The following is an 18764-nucleotide window of genomic DNA, read 5'->3' on the forward strand; positions in this document are numbered from 1 at the left end:
GATCTTCAAACTTCCACACCAGTTCAACATTAGGCCATAGGCAATGCAGATCAAATGCAGTCATAGAACGGCCAGCCACCCAGATGTAGATGGGCCCACAGGCTAGAAGGGAGTGTCAAAAAATTGAGCCAGGGAGGTCCAGGATCTTCCCAGGGAACAACAATCTTCCCCCCACCACCTCACCTTCACTCGATGCAAAACACCTTAAAATCGAAAATATTCCGTATTTTAAAGGTTGTGTGAGCAGAGATAGCTACTCGCTACATGTTTGTCCAAAAATGAGGCCTGGATGGCATTCGTGGGCCCCTCCGGAGCGCCGCGATCATCTTAGGCCTCAGAGGCAAAATGGCCGGCAGCCACGTGGTCTACGCCCTCTCCGCGGTGGATTTCCACCCTCGTTCAACATAAAAAATTGAAAGTATTTTCAACGCCGAGCCCGGGCGAGACTCCGGTCTCGTCGCCACTGTTGTGGGGTACTCTGTATCCCTGTGATGTTCCGTGAGCCCCCGATACCCCGCCACATACTCACACACAAGACATCCGCTCGGTTCAGGCTCCCCGGTCGCACTGACAGTTGGGGCATGCCCCCTTTATTTAAAGGCACGCAGCGGAGTGCAACATCACTCTGCTGCGTGGCGAAGCCATTAAAGGGGCAGCACCACAGTAGTGGTTCTCAGAGATAAAGGTTTTAAAAAATAGGCAAAACAGCAAGAAGTTGAGGGTTATGCCGCTAAATGATCTGTTACCATTGAAAAAAGTAGTGATCGAATGGTTCCCAAGTAGCTCATGAGATACTCCCATGTCAGCCATTAAGTTAGGTAAATGTAAGTGCGTTTTCCACGATAGACGTAGACGTAGACAAATGTACTCACACCATCTCTAGAGTTGCACTTTCTCCCATACAAATGGTCAGAAGAGCAGCACGGGATCCCCAATGGGATCGTTGTCATGTCAGCATCATGTGACACATTATTAATGACCTGTCTCAGTAAACTGCATGACACTAGCCAGCCAGCCTCTGTACCAACGGCTCCCTTAAACAGCATGAAACATCCACACACCAAATGAGTCATGAAACTGACAAATTGTCCATTTGTTCCCCGTCTCATTACCTTCCCCTAAGTATTCCAGTCTTCGTCCATATGTGCCCTGTGTTCTGGAGGTTTTTCTTCCAACTCTCCTCCAACCCCGTAATATGTCAGTTCAGCAAAAGCGGTAGTGATTCCTTTACCGCTTCTTTTTCACTGCATCTCCATACTTGGAATGTGACCCATTTTCCCAAATTGTAAATCCTAACAAAGAATATATGTTTTCAAATGGTTACACATAGACTTCTTTCTGACTACTTGCTGGCTTTTGAGAGACTTTGCTGTTGGGTGTACCTTCCAGTGATATTGCAACCGTAACCCCTATTGGCTCCTGTTTTTCAGATGATGGGTCTGTCCATTGGGAACGCAGCAAGGAACCCCACAAGGACACAGACCCGTATTTGTCTTATCAACGTGCACCATCAGCGGAGGTTGAAATGACATCGTACGCCCTATTGGCTCTCCTCTCCAAGTCCAGGGTGTCCATGGAGGAACTCACCAAGGCGTCCAAAGTTGTGAAATGGATCACAAAGCAGCAAAATCCAAATGGGGGCTTCTCCTCCACACAGGTGGGCATTCTTAGACGTGCTCTTTGCAACATTAGAGAAAGCACAGGAAAAAGGAAGCCTCCTTCTGGTTTATATTACCTAAAGAGATCCTTTTTTAAAGAAGTGTTTTTTTCTAGTTTGCCATATATTCCCTCTAAAGTATATATATGGAGTGACTCCACTCTGCATGCATCAGTTCATCCCAGGACAATCCATGGCAATGCAATACTATCTGAGGCCTTGTCTAGATTTTGGCAGGCAGATTCTGACGTACTGAAAGATTTTTTGTAATCTTTAGCCATATATTATTACCAGCCTTCGTTTAAAAAACATTCTCATATTGAATTCATCCAGATATGTTTGTAGTGATCTAAGCCCCATAGTAGCCTTGACTACATAAAGTTATTTCCCACAGGTTCACAGCAGCCTTTAAGATTACAATATATATGCATATATTCACTGAAAAACCTTAGTTAAGGTGCAGTTAAGTTGTGCAGATTTAACGCAGCAAAACCCTCGAAATTCTACGGGTGTGGAAAGTCATGACCATCTTACTCAGTGTGTTTCCGTTGATGTCCCACATTTTGTCATTTTGTATGTCATTGTGAATCCCTTCTCTTATCATATGTACATGATCATGGGCTTTGCAACGGGAATGCGCACTGTTAAGTTACGCATGTCTTTTGGGCCCACTAGCCTTTGGCGGTGCCCACTGTATATTTTAAAACACTAGCCCTGCCTTTGGCCCTTTCGACTGTACATGTTTCCCCATAATATTTCTTTTGACCCCCACATTTTCATTTTTCTAATAAATTGTACCCAAAACTTCCAGTTTAGGGGGACCCTTCACAATCCCTTGGTTTAGAAAATGTCATCCAAATCCATCCAGCAGGTCAAAAGTTATTAGCCTCTCTAAGCCTATTTGCTACAAAGCACCAATAATGATATAAAGGTTTTGAGGCGCAGGGGGCACCCCACTCTCTGTCAATTTGTTTCAATTTGTTTCTTATTTGGTCCAAATCTGCCAAGTGGTTTTTACGCCACGGCTGTTCAAAAAGTGCACTTTCTCTCTATGGGAAATTGAATGCGAGTAGGCTGAAAACCATATTTTTTTTGTTTTGCTTAATAACCGTTTCATTTTCGAATGAATAATTCCCAAAATGTCCAGTTTAGTTGGACTCTTGATAAACTGTGTGTTTGGAAAACATTTCATCCAAACCCATCCAGAAGGTCAAACATTATTAGCCTCGCTCAGCCGCTCTGCTGTATAAAGCACTAAGGCCGATATAAAGGTTTTAAGATGCAGGGGCCACCCGCTTCTCTGTCAAATATTTTCAAAACTACTGGATGGATTTACCCCCAACGAGTCAAGAAATGTAAATGAACTCTTTGTGCCCAAGTTGTTTCTTATTTATTTTGTGCTACGGCTGTTTAAAAACTGCACTTTTCTCTAGAAAATGAATGGGATGAAAACTGTGAAACTGTGGTGTTTTGTTTTCTTAATAACCGTTTGACTTATAACGTATTGTTTTGAAAATGTGTAGTTTGGGGGGGGGTCTTGACAAACTTTTTGTTTAGAAAATGTCATCCAATAGAATAAGAAATCGAGTCACTGCTTTGTGCCTAAGTTGTTTCGTAGCTGGCCCAATTTCAGACAGCCAAAACTGGACTTTTTCCTCTATGGGAAAATGAATGGGGACTACGCTGAAACTGTGTTCCTTCGTTTTCTTAACAACTTCTTTATATTTTAACGTATCTTTCCCAAAATGTCCAGTCTGGGGTTTGGGGGGGAGGGGTCCGTAAGTACATTTTCAGCCAAATCCGTTGTACGAGTCAAAAGTTATCAGTAATTCAATTTTCGGATTTCCTATGGTACTTGATACTCAACTGTGCGACTGCCGCACTATAGTATATATACATGGTATGTGAACAAGTACTCGGTAGGCTACGAAACGTTGGCGGTACGTATTCCAGGCATTTCGTGGGGCTCCCTTGAGTGCAATCCCAAGCGCGAGTCTATGCGCTTTTGCTGTTTCTTATATATAAAATTGTCTTGTGTTGATTAAGCTATGTATAAAGTACAACTGTTAATAAATGTGAGGTTAATCTGGGATGTAGAGGTGCGCTTTAGGTATGAACTATTCAAGATCATTAGTCAAAAAGTGGATAGCTGCAGTATCTGATCAAGTCAGGCTAACCCCTACCCGATAAATGATCGACAAATGAATTTGTCTTAGACCAGAAAAATTGTGTTCATCCAATAATTGGATAAGTGCAATTTTTCTGGTCTAAGACATTTCTTTTATGTATAAAGTAGCACTGCCCTCTAAGACAAAGACAATTTCCTGGAGAAAAAGGTTTGCATTTGGGCTAATTTGCATACCCACAATGCATTGCTGAGGTGGCTCAGAACTGGAGGTGAACTTCAAGCAATGGCTACTAGGTGGCATTGTGGAATGTGTGACTTGGCTTAAATGGAGCGTGGCGGTCGCTGCTCTATAGTTAAGGTGAGTTTCAAGTTCCATAGGAAACACGAAAAATGAATTGGGAATTACTTTTGACTTGAGTGACAGATTTGCCGGACATTTTGGGAAAGATCCATTAAAAATTTAAAAACATAAGGAAGTTAAAAAACGCTGTTTCCTCCTAGAAATTCATTTTCCCATAGAAAAAAGTGCAATTTTTGCTCCAGCGCACAGCATAAACCGCTGGATGGATTGGGCCAGGTATGAAACAACTTGGGCACAAAGCGTTGACTCAATTTCTGGGGTGGGGGTTAGGGATATTCTATCCAGCATTCCCGTGAGCAGTTAGTGAGCGAGGTGGCTGGGGGCCGCCTAACTCCAATATGGCAGATGGTGCAGCAGCGTCGAGGCGAAAAGCCGCAGCGAAATAGGAGTTAAAAAGCGGACGCGCTGAGGCTGAAGTGACGGAGCGGAAAAATCTGGTAGTCCTGATTGCCCCCCGCTTGCCGAGAGGGTCGGCGGGGCCTGAGGAGCTGGTGAGCGGAACCAGGTCACAGAGCACCGATGCGACGCAGGACTTCACCGAAAGAGGATTAAACTTAGAGCAACAGGGCGAGCTGTGGTCTGCCTGCGAGGGAGAGGACCGCTCCCTAGATTAGCCACAGAGAGGGAGCGTTTAACCAGCCTGTGGCCTAAGTGAGTCCTAGAACGATAACAAGGGAGGTCAAGGGAAGCACTGTGCATCGGCTTCCGAAGCAGGCCACAATGGGGCGGGTGGGAGTCGTAGCCCAGGAAAGATCTGCAGGAGAATGACAGGCTGAAGATCTGGGGGCCAAAGAACAGGTTGGAATCCTGAATAAGCACATGATATGATATCATAAGACATTTATAACGCGCCTGTACACAAGTGTTTCTAGGCGCAACAAGACAAGGAAAGGGAGACAAAGGGAGGACAAAACAAGTGATCTTACTAGGCTTTGTATCATTCAGATTGTGTAAGTGCAAGGAGCCTGGTGCCTGTTAAGGTTCAGAGGGTGACCAGGAAACCAGTTAGCGCAGGAGAGAGGGAGAGAGGGAGAGAGAAAAAAGGAAGGTCTTGAGTTGCTTCTGGAACCTTAGGTGGTCCTGCACAAGTTTGAGAGAGGCAGGGAGGCTGTTCCAGAGGGAGGCCCCAACCGAGGGCAGAGATCTACCCGCCACTCTCTGCCTGTAGAAGCTTCTGGCCCTCAGTGAGTTGGAAGTGGATGAGCGGAGGGCTAGAGAAGGAAAATGCTTAGGAAGAGAGAGTTGGATGTAGTGTGGTCCCTGGCCCCAGAAAGCCTTGTGGACAATGCAAAGGGGCTTGAACTTGATCCTTGCATCCACCGGGAGCAACTGGAGAGACTTCAGGGCTGAAGAGATACGATCCCTGGGCTTGAGACCAAGGACAAGTCTCGCAGTCCTGTTCTGGATTAGTTTCAAAGGGCGAAGAGTAGAGGCAGGCAGATTTAGAAGGAGGCTGTTGCAGTAGTCCAGCCTAGAGAGAACCAGGGCTCTGGAGACAGTGAGCTTTTGGGGGAAGGTGAGAAAAGGAAGAATACCTCAGAGGAGGTGAGGCTGGTAGTGGGACTTCTTAAAGAGGTCCGTGATGAGAGGAGAGAAGGAGAGGGTGGAGTCGAAGCTGACACCAAGCTTTCTTGCCTCGCAGGAAGGTGAAGGTAGAGGGCCCAAGGAGGGCGGCCAGAGTGAAAGAGGGAAAGCAGGAGCAGGGGTCCCAATGAGAAGGATCTCAGTCTTACTGGAATTAAGGCAGAGATCTTTCGAGGCACACCATTCCTGAATCGCAGCTAGACAGTCAGGAATAAGCGAGAGAAGAAAGGAGGCTGAGGGGAGCCTGAAGGAGAGCTGAGTGTCATCAGCATAATACTGAAAGTTAGGAGAGAAGGTAGAGATCAGGTGAGCTAGGGATGCCAAGTAAAGGTTGAAGAGCCAGGGTGAGAGGTTAGAACCATGGCCAACACCACATGTGGAGAGAGAGGTGGTGAAGAGAAGGGACCCCAATTGGACCTGGCAGGTTCGATCTGAGAGGAAGGAGCTCAACCAGGCTAGGACCTGACCCGTGATTCCCGGGTTGTCACATGGACGATTGATCAGGATGGCGTGGTTGACATGCTTTAAGAAAGAGCAGAAGAGAGAACAGTGGAGGGCCCAACGCTGAGGACAATGCTGGCAATGAGGAAGCACCATTGTAAGCATCTCAATTGAAAAAGGCTACGGCCCCCAGACCCAAGAGAGGAACAGGGAGCCAAATGGGTGCTGTGAGGAATGGGCTGGAAGGAACACCCTCGGGTTCACAAAGAGGATATAGTGTGTGGCCATACTTTTCTAGGAAGTGGGATCATGGCCAAGCCCCACAAGCATACCAAACTGGCATCGCTCAATCTGGCAGAAAAAAGCGAGGGAATGAAAAGAACATGTACAGGGGGAGGGATGGATACGGATCAGCTAACACAGGGTAAAATGGTATCCATGATTCAGACCCTCAAAAAAGATATCTCTTCTCTCCAGAGGTCGGAAATCTCCAGAATTAAGGAAGAACTCTCTAAGGCTATCTCGGAATCTAGGAAGGAGATCCGCAAGCTGGGGGAAAGAATAGCTACCAATGAAGGAGCGATTGCTATGGTGGAAAACAGACCGCCTCAAATCACTCATGAATTTCAGGCCTTGGCAGAAAATACAATATAGTGCAGAATAGGTGTGACGACCTGGCAGAAAATACAATATAGTGCACAATAGGTGTGACGACCTGGAGAACCTATCACGAAGAAACCACCTAAGGACCAAACAAATGAGAGAGGATGTAGAGGAGAATTACAAACAGGGTTGCATCACAGAACTATTCAACCAACTCCTCACCAACCCCTTGGACAAACTGGCTAGAATCGAGTCCACAGGGTGGGAGGCGAAAGGCCAGCACCAGGGGAGCGGAGAGATGTTTTTAAGAAGCTGCACGATTACACGACTAAAAAGGCTATCCTCAAAGAAGCAGGACGGAGGGGGCCCATATGATTTCACGCAACTTACTTTATTGAAAAGGAGAAGAGTGAAGTCCATTACGGAGGCTCTGGTCAAGTAGCGATGGACATACCCCTTCTGACTGTAGTTCAAGTGGAATGACAAGGTGGTCACCCTCAACTGCCCCGAGCCGGGGTGCGAATCTGCTGGGACTGGAGTTGGAGGCAGAGGAGGGTCTGGGGGGCTCAATGAGCAGGTCCGAAACCAAGACCTTTAACAGCTGGGAGAGAAGACTGAAGGGAAGGCAACAATGACTCCTCATCCAAACGGTGAGCTCTTAAGGATGCGAGGACGACCCATGTAGAATGACTGAGGAGGACAAATGGCCAAATGGCTGCACAGAGGTTCACACAATGAACCAATGAACACATAGTAGAGATCTGGGGGCCACTTTGGGGGGCCATGCCTATGCAGGATGCAGTGAATTAAGGAGGAAGGAAATGGTAAGAAACTGGACGAGGAAATGGGGAGGAGGAATTACTGTTAGTAAGGTTTATTAGAAGGAGAAGGGTTCATCTTGTGCTGGAGGGAAGGTTTGATCAGAAATGGCTAAAGTTAAAAAAGGGGAGGGGGAGGGAAGATGTTGAAGTTGTGTTTAGTTGGGATGGATGTTAATACCACACCACCAGTTCCAGAAGAAAGTAGGGGGAGAGCAGAGTCCAGCCATATGAGGAGGTTACTATGATTGTGGCATGGCTCACATGGGAGGCTTGATTAAGTTGTAGTCCGGGAATGAGAGGGGGCTCAACAACATGAACAAAAGAGCCCCTCACTGCTAGGGAACTGGGACGAGTGGTGGCAGATGTGGTTGCACTTCAAGAGGCGCAATTGACTCACAAAGATCAATTCAGGCTTAAAAGCAGGCAGTACCCAATACATCGTCACTCTAGTGCTAAACTCAAATGTTCCCTCCTATCGTAACAGAAAGTCATAATTCTATTAAAGACACAGGTGAAGGATTATCCTCAACTCTACTTTTTACTTCTCAAGCAGCTTTTTTACCAAAACATTATAAACACACAATACAAGGAAAAACTACAATGTCCATGGAAAAACAGTCCTTTTGTAGTTTGAACTTGGTAGGGTGAAAAAAAAAGTCCATGTGACTCTGCCATCGAATTCCAGTGTCTCTGAAGCTATACCACTCCTGACTGGCTCACTGTCCTCCTCTTTCTTTTGCTATCACCAACTCGAACTTGCATCCCAACCGGTAAACGCTCATAATCAATAACTCATCCTGCCATGTCACAAAGCCGTTGGCTGAGTCTCTGCATCTGCAAGGAAAACAACAGAAGATACTACATTGACTGGATGCTAAGCTTTGGTTAATCCTTCACCTCTGTGTCTTTAATAGAATTATAACTTTCTGTTATGATAGTAGGGAAAATCTGATTTCTACGTCAAGACTGGAGGCTCGGATTATGCTCGTTCAAAGCGTACTTACCACCAGTGTCGACACTTGTTCAATAGACCTAAAGTAGAAGGTCTTAAAGACCAACTCGTTGGACCAGTCTTTAATCCTATCTTCCAGCCGTGCTCCAACCCTGAATGCTTTGGAAGCCATGGCTCTTTGCGTCGAGTGGGCTCCGTAAGCCTGAATATCGATGCCTGCCTCCTGCATGCACCAGCGCACCCACCTTGCAGGAGTGGCTGAGGAAACAGCCTATAAAGGCTTCTGAATAGATATTAGTAAGCAGGACTGACCCCGCAGCCCAATCCTGGCTGTCAAAGCTTCATAAACTACCAGTCACTTCACTGGGCACAGCTTCGGTTTGATCCGGCAAAGCTCGGTGCGTAACCGCTTTGATCCTGGTTTTCGTTCTTCTGTGGACATGAAAGGGCACCCCCGATGGCGAGAAAGACTTATTGTCGATCTCCAAAGCTGTCACATTGGAGTCCTCTTGCATGAAATGAGGTAGAGCAAAGTTGCGAGTTTGGCCGATAGCATTTTACGCGCTAAATCTTTGTTCGCTGGACAGGACTGAAAAAGTCTAAGAACTCTGTCTACATCCCACACTTTTGTGTACTTTGCGCCGTAGGCTTCAAGAGCCTGACTCCCTTGAGCAGCCAGCAAACCAGAGTGTGCTCCCCAATGGAGAGACCCTTCACTCACGTATGCCCCGCTGCAATGGCTGAACATGTCATATTGACCGTCCGGTAAGCGTCCCCCTGCGCAGCCAGTGCGACTAAGCAATTCAGCACGTGCAGTACATCTGCTCTAACGCTAGCCAACCACCAGCTACGCCATCTCCCCCACGCAACCTTGTAGGCTTTTTTCATCCTTGGGGGCAAGGATTCTGTGATGAATTGCTCAGCTTTGCCCAAAATGCCTGGCAGGGACCAGGCTCTCCGGAAAATCATCCAGGCTGTCAAGTTCAGGCTGCCTGCCAGAACTAGTGGATGCCTCTCGTCTGCTGGGCCCCGCAGGATGGTCAGGTCTCAAGGCAGAGAGATGGGAGGCTGGCACAAGAGCTCTAACAAGCGTCGGGAACCAGGTTTGACCCTTCAAACCTGTGGTGACAAGCACCAGCTGGCCTCCTCGCTTGGGCTAGCATCCGGACTATCAAAGCGAATGGCGGGAATGCATACTCCCTGCTGGGAACCCAAGCCTGAAGGAAGGCATCTGTTGCTGTTGCCTCCGGGTCTGGCCTCCAACTGTAAAACCGCAGAAGTTGCCTCTTGAGCCTGCAGGCAAACAAGCCCATATGACAAGACCTCCACTGGGCCATGATCTCGAGAAACACTTCCGGGTCCAGCTGCCAATCTCTTGAATCCTGAAGGTACCTCGAATTCCATTAGGCTACTTCGTTCTGTAGCCCGGGCAGATACTCTGCTGTCACGCTCACGTTGTTCCTGAGGCACAAGTGCCAGAAGTCCTTTGCTTTGTCCCTCCCAGTCGATTGATGTACTGGACTGCAGAGACCTTGTCCATCTTGAGCAGCATGCAACAGTGCGCCCTCTCCTGTGTCCAGCACTTCACTGCAAAGTTCCTCTCCTGATCATCTCCCTCCGGTCGACATCTCCCTGTGACATGCTCCCAAGCCCCAGCGACTGAAATCCGGTTCTATGACTAGGTCCGGCAAGGATCCAAAAATTGCTCTTCCATTCCCAGCCTCCATTTGATGGCAACACCATGACAATTCCATCCTGGCTTCCGGGGAGAGAGGGACTCACTGCTCGTAAGAGAGACCCTTCCGGAGGTGCTGTATTCTGAGCCGTTGCACACGCTTGGTAGTGGAGAGGACCGGGAAAGATAGCTTGGATGGACGACGCAAGATGCCCTAGCAGCCTTGCTAGTTCCCTGAAAAACCCAGTCCTTCCACATAAATAGCTTGATTTCCTTTCTGATCGCATTGATCTTCGCCAGGGGGAGGCTGCGAGTCCCTAGCGTGGAATTCACCACAAAGCCCAAGAATTCCATTGTCTGAGACGGTTCTACCTCTGCCTTGTCCCAGTTTATTAGGAATCCTAGCTCCTGCAGTAAGGAGACTGTGTACGCCATCTGCTCCTGCACAGATGCCTGTCCTGGCACATCAGGCCCACGTCGTCCATGAGCCTGATACCCTGCTCTCTCAACCTGGACACTACTGGCTTCATTACCTTGGAAAAGCACTGAGGCGCTGAAGCCAGCCCGAATGGGAGACAGGTTTATTCCCACATCTAACGGTGCCAAAGGCACTGCAGTAAACAGCGGAACTGCTGCCAATGGGCACCGTGAGGTAGGCATCCTTCAGGTCTATCCTTGCCAGCCAATCTCCCTTCTGGAGGATGTCCTGCAGTAGATGGATGACCTCCATCTTTAGGTGGTGGTAAACTAGAAAGGAATTGAGGCCCCTCACGTTGATCACCGGGCGTAGTTTGGCTTTGCGCTTCACCAAAAACATGATGCTCACAAATGAGCTTGGTCCGGCTTCTGCTGCCACGATCGACCCTTTGCAATGCAGTTGTGCAATCTCTTCCCCTAGCAGCCGCTCGTCTTCTGCTATTGGCCTGGGCAAACTCGCTTGTGTGGGTTGCTGATAAAACTAAGCAAAAAGCTTGCACCGCCTGCAGCACCCATGCATCTTTGGTAATGTCTGACCATTTCCCTGCACACTGCGCTAGTCTTCTCCGTACTAGCAGGGGGTTCCCGCTTGCGATATCGCCGCGTGGCGTGACCAGCCATCTCACCTGAATTGGTGGGTTGCTGCTTCCTGCCGTGCCTCCATCGTCTTCCTCTCCCCCTTCCCCTGGATGGGAAGAAGGGGTTTGGCTTCCGCTCATCCTGGTTTCGCCAGCTCCTTCTAGAAGGGGCCCTGTAGCCGGTGGAACAGCTGGCAGAGTGGCCCCTGCCTCTGCCAGCCGTGCTGAAAACTCCAGTTTCAAAGACCCTCTTGAGGGACGACTGTGCTTTGTCGAGAGCGATAAAAGTATTGACAAATGTGTTCATGTCCTTGATAAAGGAGTCACCAAACAGCTTCCCCTTCCCGGTTCCTGCTGCTTCAGATGAGGCAAACTCCCCCAGTTTAGAGTCTATCTTCACCAGGATCGACCTCCTGCGTTCAGTTGCCAGGGCGCAGTTGGCATTTCCAAGGCCTGTTGCACCAAGCCTGCTCTCTCTCTAGTGGCTCCCACTCCACCGACCTGGGGTGGATGAGGCTCTCTGGGTCAAATAGCTCGTCATCTTCCCCTGACCGTTTACTTTTCTTTGAGGCTTTACTTGGCCTCCATGCATCCGAGTACTGATCTTCCCTCTCATCCGGGCTCTCTTCGGAGGGGTCTACCCAGCTATCCTAGTCTAGGCTGTCTGAGGGGGAGGTACCCTCTCCTCTACTTCAGCCTCTGCTGTCCCTGGACCTCGTGCGTTTGCGTTGCTTCCTAAGCAGAGAGCCCGGGCAGGTCCGGGCACTGCTGGCCCTGCAGGCTTTGTGTCTTCCCCCTTCTCTCTGCCAGTCTCTTAGATCTTGCATGCCTTGCAGGAAGGCAATAAAGTCATCCATTATGCTAAGCTGCGTACTGATAGGCCCTAAGGCGGCACAGACTGCTTTCTGCACCACCCTCCCCATGGAAGGGTGCAGCTACTTGCTGCAGTGCGGCCCGCCCGACTCCTATGAAGAGCTGTGCTCTCTGCAGCTCACGATGTTACTGCCTGCACTGGACTCTATTAACATCTAACTTGGGCCTGCTCCCTTTAGATATAGCAATCTTGCTATTACAGTAAAGGATGACACAGAACAAATTACGAGGTCTGGGTAGCTAGAGCAGTTTTCCATGGGACTGTCAACTCTGGCGACTTGTATAGTATATAATGATTGAGTTCACTAACCTGGGCAACTGCGGTTCACAATCGAGGCAACAGGCAGATATCGGAAAATCTCCTGTGGATTCCCCGCTCCCTCTCTCCCTGCAGGTAATCTCAGGGAGGAGGGAAGCGGAACCCCCAGGGAAACCCTCCTGGGGAAGAAAACCCTGGATAGCCGGAACTCTTCGGAAGGAAGTGTCAAGTCGGAATGGATTACTCTAATCAGTCTGTAACGCAGGGAAGGTCGATGACCTTTCTATTAGAAAGAGAGAGACAGATGAGCGTCAGTACAGGAAGCTACAGTGAGGAGCGAGGTTTGCAAGTAAGCAGGGAAAAGTACCCTGGCTACGCAAGAAGCAGAGAGCCAAAGGGCTGCATTTGAACCCAATCTCCAGGGGCACACTAACAGTGTGGGTTTTAATACGCAAAATAGAATTTGAGACTTCACACTTGCCCTGAGTGATAAAGGCTTTGATAAGTGGGAGAGGGAGGGATGCAGGAAAATAGGAGACATGGTAAGGGACAGAGACTGTAAGACCTTTGAGCAATGCAAGGAGGATTTTGGTTTGGAGCAGGGGGACAGATTTAGATACCAACAGGTTCATCACTGGTTTCATGACCTGACTATCAAAAAGGGTGCAATAAGGCCACTCAACTCTTGAAAAAGCACTGAAATAAGCAGACAACATGAAGGGATTGATAGGGACAATATATAGGTGCGTTATGAATCTTCAGGGAAAGGAGGATTGGCCATTCAAGCAGAAATGGGAGGCCGAATCGGGAAGGGATATCTCACAGGCAGAATGGGAAGATATTTTCACAATGTATGGAAAGGCTTCATTTGCACACAGCATTAAGAGGCCCAGGTTAAGCTTCTACACAGATGGTACTGTACTCAGATAAGCAATGCAGGTTTAACCCGGAGACTGAGGTATTATTATGTAGGGGGTGTGTACAGGAAGAAACGCTAACACATCTTATGGCAACTTGTCCAACACTGGAAATAGGACGGAGTAGGTCCGCTCTCAAGTCAGCATTTATATTGCTGGGTCTTGCTTCAGAAGATAAATGGAATGGTAGGGAAGCAATGTTGAGGCTGGCTAAATGTATCGTTTTAGCGGCTAAGCTAGTATTCATCTCTATGTGGGGGAAGAGAGAGTTTCCCCCACTAGGTCAGTGGATTCTAATAGTCAGAAATAGTCACCATGGAGAAACTAACGGCCATGATTAAAGGGTCTTTGGGGAAATTTGAAATATTTTGGAATGCCTTGATACTGCACCAGAGTTCTGGGGGCCTGAGATGCTTCAAGCCTAGGGCATTGGGGACACTTGCCCAGGATGGGGTTGTTAGGACAGTTTTTCTGAAGTCCAACTAAGGGCTTAGTAAAACCGTTCAACTTAGGCAGTACAAGACTCCACTCTTAGTATAAGGCTGTACCACCTGAGTTCAGGGTAGCGTAGACAGAGCAGCCAGGCGTATCCTAGGAGGGAGAGAGGGCAGTAGAATCAGTACAAATGAAATTGTTATACAAATGATCCAAAGAAACACCAAAACAATATGATTTGTAAAAATAAAGGATTTATTTAAATACAGGTAGGCTCAGATAAATCTAGGGGTTAGTAAGTACTATCAGACAGTATATGTAATCACAATTCAAAACACAACACTATGCTTGAAGGTGCACAGACCAGAGCATAAACCTTATTTGGAATACCTAACAGTAGTTCTAGAGAAGTCAAAACCTTTTCATACACATTCAGTATAGGCCACACCTTTTCTTGGGGAGTAAAAACCAATGGTTACTTTCAGATTACATTCAGTAACGCAAGGGCAGTAGACCCTACCAGTTGTACAATGACTCTTAGTACAAATCACTTAATCAGTAAAGTGGATAATATACTTTTTTGTGAATAGTGGAACACTTATTCCAGGTGCAGTAAAAACCTATAACTACTTTTGTGATAACACACAGTTATACTAGGTGAGTAAAACCTAAGGATGTAAAATTCAATTACAGGTGCTTTTGAGAAAAGGTAGTTAAGGTGCAGTTAAGTTGATCAGATTTAGCACATCAAACCCCTTGAAATTCAGTGGATGTGGGAAATCATGACCACCTTAACTCTGAGAATTCCTGTTGCAAAGCCCACGAGCGCATACATATTACAAGAAAAGGGATTCACGATGACACACCAAATGGCATTATGGTGGAAACAGCATTATGGGGGACATCAACGGTAGCCTGCCGAGTTAAGCTGGTCATGACTTCCACATCTGCGGAATTTCAAGGGTTTTGTTGTTTTAAATCTGCTCAACTTAACTGCACCTTAACTAAAGTTTTATATATATATATATATATATATATAGGATAATCCATTTACATGTTTCCAAACTATTCCATTTCTATCAGCTCTCTTTCCTGAACTCCTTCAAAAATGTCTTGTTACTCATTTTTTAACCATTATCCTTGAACAAGAGATCATTTAATAGTCCAAACATCATAAATTGCTCATCAAATTCCTCAAGGAATGCCATTCTGGTTTCCTGCCAGAAAGCATTCTAAATAGACGTAGACATGGATGCTTCCCACATCCTCCTCCATCTCTCATCTGCCTATAGCAGCACAGACCATATATATGCATCTGGACCTCTCCACACAAAAGTCAAAGCACTGTGGTGCTGAGCCCTTCACAGACACACACAAGTCCCCCCTTGATCTGCAGAGTGCCCCAAGGATCTGATTATTGGCCATTATGCCAAGCTACAAGCAAGCACCCACTCTTTTGACTACCCCAAAATCACACACACCTGCACACACAAATGTATCACAGACGCCTTATGGTGTACTAACATCCAAAAGGCTCTCCTCGATAAAATATCAATGCTACAAACCAAAATTAACGCCAAAAAATGTAACCTACTTTCAGATCCAGAATCCAACACCTCGGCTGAGCCTTCACTTAAACCATTTAGCTTCTCACTACTGTCCACGTGGGAAGTAGAAAACATTATCAGGAAGCTCAAACCGTGCAACTGTCAGGGTGACCTATGCACAGCACCTGTCATTAAAGCAGCTGCAGGAAATAATTCTCAGAAATAAAAGGCGTATAAGGATTTTATTATACCCAATACATTTTTTTCTTTGTGAATTTAGTCACGAATTAATCTGCACTGTAGCAATTTTTATTTTACATAGCAGGAATACTTAAAAACAAAACAGTTTGATAAAATTCATCCTATTAAATCATACAAACATTTACCCGCATTCATACTACATCCATCCATAAGCTCATACACCTCATCGACAATTACAAGATAAAAACATCTAACAAATATAACAATTCATATACAATTTCATAATTATACAATCAATTTTTGTGCAAAACAACGCATAGTGCAGGGCCACAATACATTTTTAAGTGGTCAGCAGCAACAACGCTTAATGCATGACCATAGTAGATTTTTGAAAACTGTGGTCAGCAATCCGGATATGCCAAACAAGATCTTCATAAGCGGCCTTATCCTAGGTTTTTCTCGACCGGTTTCGACGTGTGAAAGATGGTTTAATACGACTTCATCAGGAGATTAAGGGTAGTTGTCTAAAAGCAAACACAAATATAAGGGCCCCATCAGTTCCCTATCCCACAAATTGTGAAAAAAGAAAAAGAAGAGACCAAGTCCAAGAAAGCGGGGAAGAAAAATAGCAATACATGACTCCACTACAATAAATTGCAGACATAAATTGTTCTGCTACTGTCCTGCTATAAGTAGCCCAATATTTACATATATTGGGATTAAAAACTCAGGGCGTCATGCATGGAGTGCTACCAAGAGAAATAAGTGTCCCTAGACCAACCAGGTGTAGATCATGAGGAAGGCGGAAAGAAAAGACTGTAGAATCCAACTCAAGTGAAAAGGAGGAAGGATCCAATGGGAAAACATCAATACCCACATGCAAGTATGTTTAGAAAGGCAACTTTGCTGAAGGAAACCCTTTTTTGGGGACCAACCTTGTCAATAATGGTAGGAGTCAATCCATTCAATAATTTTTGTACGGAACAGCAACACTGTCATACAAATTGGCAATGTTCTAATAGACGATCCTGCAAGGCAGTTAGCTGCAGTTGGACTCCAATCTACAGGGGTTACAAATGAAATTCTATCAAAGACCCCGGCCACAGAAGTAACTTCATAATATTACATAAATGTCTTTTTTTATATATAAGGATGTCTAAACCTGCACACAATACTCAGAGTTCCAAGAGAGGCTCCACCCCAAAGTAAGGCCCAAGTGGCCTTAAGAATCTTTATGTGGAGAACCGTTTTTGATTGTTTTAAGTTGGAAGAAATCAGATTTCACCATTCCGAAATATCCAATCTGGACTGAAAAAGTCCATGAGGAGAGTAGAGGAAACCCCCTCTAAAACCAGTCCCAAATGTTCAATTCTAAGAGAAGGCTACTTACCTGCAGAGAATATCCCACAGAGTGCATCGCCGTTACTCGAGCGAGACCAGAGTTCGCTGTTAACTCCGGACGTCTGTGTCGCGTCCAAATGGAAGGGAGACGCGCATCTGAATTACCTGTCCTTGCCAGCCCGTTAAAGGCAGCTGGCTGCCTATCACGTGGGTGCCTTACGCCACGTTGATAGGAAGAAGCCCAGCCAGAAAGAGCACGTGACTGCTAGGCCGCTTGCCACGTGACTCCGTGAATAGTGTTCGCCCCGAGATACGCTAACAAGGGGGATAGCCCGCCCGAATGGCACGTGACCGTCGGTCCACGCAACACACACTCAGCCCGCGGCTCAGCCCACATGCTGCCGCTACCATGGCAACCAGGCCCTTTAACTCAATCGAGTAACGAGCCGTCCACCACGTGACCACGCCAGTCATGAGTAATGAAGGGTCAGACATGACGTTGCCACGGACTCCAATCTAATCAAGCAATGGGCCGACTAGCGCGTGACCTCGCTAGTCATAAAGTGGCAAGCAAAAAATTCACTCTAAACGCCCCGAAATAGCACATACTCGTTGGTGCATACAACGTGCACACAATCCATGCATGCTGGACAACTTAGTTTGGACATTGCCGTTGTCACGGCAACCAATCATACCGACTAGATCGAGTAGACTGGCATCATTAACTCGACTAGTTAGTCTTAGTGGAAGTGAATACCCGGTCATAAAACAAATGCGCAACTCTCAGAGTAGCATTTATTAAGAGGTATATAAGTGGCCAGTCCCTATATTTAAATAATGCCTGTGCATCTGGCACGCCCATTTATAATGGGTCAGAAATCACGAGCAAACCAATTGCCAAAGCAATACCACAATTTTAATGTGTCCCGACAGCTGACCCAGTCTATGGAAGAAAACAAGGAGTGTTATATACTTACATTCCAGGGTTCTAAGGTATTTAGCCCTTGGGTCAGAGTTTTTAAATTGAAGATCCATAATTCTTCTTTGTAGGCTAGGTTTTTTAGGATCTAAGTTGAATTATTCCCAAATACCCTTTCTACACAAAACCATTCCATTTGGTCCGCTTTATGGCCCATCTCCACATAATGAATGACCATAGGGGCATTAAGGTTACGAGTTTTTATTTTTGAGCGATGCTCATTGATACGTCCTTTCCAAGACCCTCGGAGCCCGGTGAGTGTGTTGCCTGGTGGGCCGTGCCCAGAAGCAGGCCCTTGCACCCTTCCCTCCCCGCACCCCTTCCTGATCCCCCAGTCTGCTCGCCCGCCTGCCCGCCTCCCGACCCGCCCTCCTTCCCTCCCATTGGTGCCTCCAATTTTACATCGAGTCTAGCGACTCGCAAGGCCCCCACCAGCTCCTTTCCAAGACCCTCGGAGCCCGGTGAGTGTGTTGCCTGGTGGGCCCGTGCCCAGAAGCAGGCCCTTGCACCCTTCCCTCCCCGCACCCCTTCCTGATCCCCCAGTCTGCCCGCCCGCCTCCCGACCCACCCTCCTTCCCTCCCATTGGTGCCTCCAATTTTACATCGAGTCTAGCGACTCGCGAGGCCCCCACCGGCTCCTTTCCAAGACCCTCAGAGACCGGTGAGTGTGTTGCCTGGTGGGCCCGTGCCCAGAAGCAGGCCCTTGCACCCTTCCCTCCCCGCACCCCTTCCTGATCCCCCAGTCTGCCCGCCCGCCTCCCGACCCACCCTCCTTCCCTCCCATTGGTGCCTCCAATCTTACATCGAGTCTAGCGACTGGCGAGGCCCCCACCGGCTCCTCTCCAAGACCCTCGGAGCCCGGTGAGTGTTTTGCCTGGTGGGCCCGTGCCCAGAAGCAGGCCCTTGCACCCTTCCCTCCCCGCACCTCTTCCTGA

At 47.3% G+C, this 18764-nt stretch overlaps 1 protein-coding gene across 1 annotated transcript in view; it reads left to right on the forward strand.

Moving 5' to 3' along the window:
• LOC138510506 (alpha-2-macroglobulin-like) overlaps nt 1-18764 on the forward strand; it is a 1041624-nt gene that overhangs the window by 880574 nt on the left and 142286 nt on the right. The window contains exon 29 of the mRNA XM_069626208.1: nt 1431-1657. Coding sequence (XP_069482309.1) covers nt 1431-1657 — 227 coding nt within the window. The remainder of the gene's footprint in view (nt 1-1430; nt 1658-18764) is intronic.

This window comes from Ambystoma mexicanum, chromosome 6p, assembly GCF_040938575.1.
Source record: "Ambystoma mexicanum isolate Mex_15411 chromosome 6p, UKY_AmexF1_1, whole genome shotgun sequence".
NCBI classification, from domain to species: Eukaryota; Metazoa; Chordata; class Amphibia; order Caudata; family Ambystomatidae; genus Ambystoma; species Ambystoma mexicanum.